Source organism: Pelophylax lessonae (assembly GCF_965119305.1).
Source record: "Pelophylax lessonae genome assembly, chromosome: 13".
Taxonomy (NCBI): domain Eukaryota; kingdom Metazoa; phylum Chordata; class Amphibia; order Anura; family Ranidae; genus Pelophylax; species Pelophylax lessonae.
In genome coordinates this window covers 116,243,052-116,246,408 of record NC_138780.1, presented here as the reverse complement: position 1 = coordinate 116,246,408, position 3,357 = coordinate 116,243,052, and the positions used below count along the sequence as shown (strand labels likewise).

At 48.1% G+C, this 3,357-nt stretch overlaps 1 protein-coding gene across 1 annotated transcript; it reads right to left on the bottom strand.

Annotated features, from left to right (window-relative positions):
- Positions 1-1,317: 1,317 nt before the first annotated feature.
- Positions 1,318-2,895, bottom strand: INSM2 (INSM transcriptional repressor 2). Its single transcript, XM_082274833.1, has one exon. The coding sequence runs from the start codon at positions 2,863-2,865 to the stop codon at positions 1,324-1,326; it is 1,542 nt and encodes a 513-aa protein (XP_082130959.1). The 5' UTR covers positions 2,866-2,895; the 3' UTR covers positions 1,318-1,323.
- Positions 2,896-3,357: the final 462 nt, after the last annotated feature.

Sequence of the window (3,357 nt, the reverse complement as noted above, 5' to 3'; positions counted from 1 at the left end):
TTTCTCATTGAAAACATTACAAAATTATGAAACTACTAAACTTTGTCACACAGAAACACAAACTGCATACATAAACTTTGGTTTATTTCCTTTGAAGTAAGATAAAAAAAGTTTTGGCAAACTGTTAACTCAGTAACATACACATTGGGACTTTGAAAAGTATAACTTCGATCCAAAGAAAGAGGGACTTTCACATAACCTTTAAAATATTCAGAGTCAGAAATGTTAGAATTGGACAAGAATATATTGGAAAAGCGACAGGTTGTCAAAAATTAAAGGCTAAAGCAAACCGACTGAACTGGAATATTTAAAAAGAATGGTTTTTAGCCAGGTGTGCTCTTAGGTTAAGTAATCCTTACAAAACCGGTAAACCCAAAAACCTAAAATGACAAAAAAAAAAAAGTAATATTTGCAATCACATAGAGCATAGTTTCAGGTCCTAAATACCCTTTAATTTCATTGAAGATATTGCCCTTTCCTGCCCCATTTAAAGCCACTACAGGCAGCCTTTTCTCAGCCTAATAAATATGAAAACAGGACTGCAAATAATAAATGCAATGAAATAGTATACTACATCAGGTCTTGTATTTATATGAGAACTCTTACTTACAGATGTGTTAATGCTGCTAGCATATTTTTACATAAAACAAATATAATAGTGTATGTACAGCCAAAACGTTACTGGTTTTTGATAAAGTGAGGATTGGAACCTCTGCCAGGTTTTTATTGCTGGCTGTGTCCCTGCTGGGGAGATAAACCTTTTATATTTCTGCTGGTAACCAGTCACCCAGACAAAGGGGGCCAGGAAGTGAAGGGAAGTCTCCCCAAGAGGTCGGAGATAGCAAAAAATAACCTGACAGGGATTTTACCTTCCTTATCCAAAACTTAAAGCCTAATTCTGGGTACAGTAAAGAGCATCCCTTGCCTTGGAGCTGCATCTGAACTGAACAGGTTCCTTGCTTATTTAGGGTAAAGTTATAACACTTTTACTTACCTGACCCCCCCCCCCCCAATGCTTAGGCAGTGGACTGTGCCCTGGCACCTTCACATCTGATGCAGAGCTATGATCCCTGTATCAATCTTGATGATGTCAGAGGAACTTAGAATTCCGAAGTTCAGAGGAGAAGAGGCTGCAGGAGCCCACAGTAGCAGAAGATCAGGTCAGGTAAGTAATTTACCTGCCCCCCCCCCCCCCCAGACATAAAGGATCATTTGATCCATGCATTGTGGGGGCAGACCTACTTAAAGTAAGGACTTTTTGGAAGTTCAGCTTTGAAAGAAAAAAATACTGTTTTGGCCATACATACACTTTCAGAGGACCTCTCAGCACCCAGGTCCCAGTGGGATTGATGCTGACAGGTCCTGCCTGCTCTCTGCAGAATGACACTTGTTCATGTGTAGGGTCAGTCCAGGGGAGCTGAAGAAGGCAGTGGGGCAAAGTTCACAGGGGAAGATCTGCTGACCACCTTCAGCCACCAGAGCTTCTTCTAGAGGAAGCAACAGCTCTTCTCTCACAGCATGCCATAGCCTGTGCTTGTCTCTGATGTCCATGGAAGGGAAGTGAACCCCACAAAGGGCACAGGGGTAGGTGAGCTGCCCCCTCTCTATGGGGCTGTAGGGCTGGTGGGTGATGAGATGTTTGCGGAGGTAGGCATGTCTCCGGAATCTCTTATGACAGTATGGGCAGTGAAAAGCCTCCTCCTCGTTGCTTTCTTCAGGTGTGGGCTGTGAGCCCGGAGGGTGGCTGTCCTCCCGGTTCGGGGTTCGCAGGAGCGGAGCGGTCAGGGGGTTGCTGTCCGCACTCTGAAGTCGGGAGCTGTCCATGCTCTGGTGGTGCTGAAGCCGGGATTTGTCCGCACTTTGGTGGTGCTGAACCCTGGAGCTGTCCACGCTCTGAAGCCGGGAGCTGTCCATGCTCTGGTGGTGCTGAACCCTGGAGTTGTCCACACTTTGGTGGTGCTGAAGCCGGGAGGTGTCCACAGTCTGGTGGTGTTGAACCCTGCTGCTCTGCTCTATCAGGCTGATCGCAGCTCCTCTCCCGTTGCTGTTCTCTTTCCCCTCCAGGGTCACTTTCTTCCCCACTTCGCTCCCCATGGCCCGGGGTTTATGCCACCTTCTATGGGATGCCAGGTTGGCCGGGCAGCTGAATATCTTATCACACTCCGGGCACCTGTACTCCACCCGGACTATCCTGGAGCACTTGTGCTGAGCCAGAGCGAAGGGGTCCGGGTACTGCTCCTTACACAGCTGACAGATGAACTCCCCCAGAGGGGGGCGCTTGCCTAGGGGGCTGCGGGAAGTGACCGATGGCTCCTCCGCCTTGATCTTCAAGCCCAGCACCGGGGAGGTGGTGACCTCATCGGGGAAATGGAGCTTCCTGCTGGCTTTGTGCTTCTTGGATGGGACCTTGATGGACCTGGCCGCTTCTTTGACATGCAGTTTGGACTCCTGGGGGGTGATGAAGGGGTTGTGATGTTGGGAGATGAGTTTCTCCATGGAGGAGAAGGCGGCACTCACAGGGAAGGATTCTGCTGCGGCTGGAGAGCTGAGATATCTCTTTAAAAAAGTCTTCTTCATCTCCAGCCCCACAGGCTGCACAGGGCTGTATGGAAGGCTGCTCCAGGCTTTCTCTAAGCCTCCTCCAGCTTTGTAAGAGGGGGCTTCACTGGGCACTTGCTGGGGTGCATCTTCAGCAGGTGGTTGCTTCTCACGGTCAGTCCCCTCTGAACATGTGGGCACCATGGGGCTATAAGGTGCCAGTACGTTCATGATGGGAAAAGCCTGAGCTGAGGCATTGTCCTCACAAGGGATCCTGTATGAGCTGCATGCTTTCCTGTTCCTCTTCACCAGGAATCCCCTCGGCATTGTGGAGCAGCTTGAGACACAGGCATCAGATGGGAGGGGGACCGATGTGTCTTCATAGCATCGATCACTCAGCATTTATAGCTGCTCCTGCTCAATGCAAGCCATGCACCTCTAAGCGATAAACCTTCAGCCAATCAGGAGTTGGAGCTAAGCTGATGGGTGGGGGGTTGAGTACCAAAATCAATGTGGTCCTGTCAAAAGCAGTTATGTGTAAAGAATGGACATGCTATGTGATGGTTCAATAAACTCATTTCTAGGTGTGATAAGGGACCAGCTTTATATCAGATGATTGAGGCTGGTTCCTCTAGGGCTCATTTACACTGCAATCCACAGAGTCTTTGCCCTTAGGTGAAACTGTAATGTGTTTATGGGCATTATTTATGCTTTTTGTTTCTAGGAGTTGCATTTACATGTGTTTGCAATGTGTTCAGTTGCATTCCAGTAGAAAAAAATGCAACATGCCCTACTGCTTTACCTGTGCACAAAAGCACT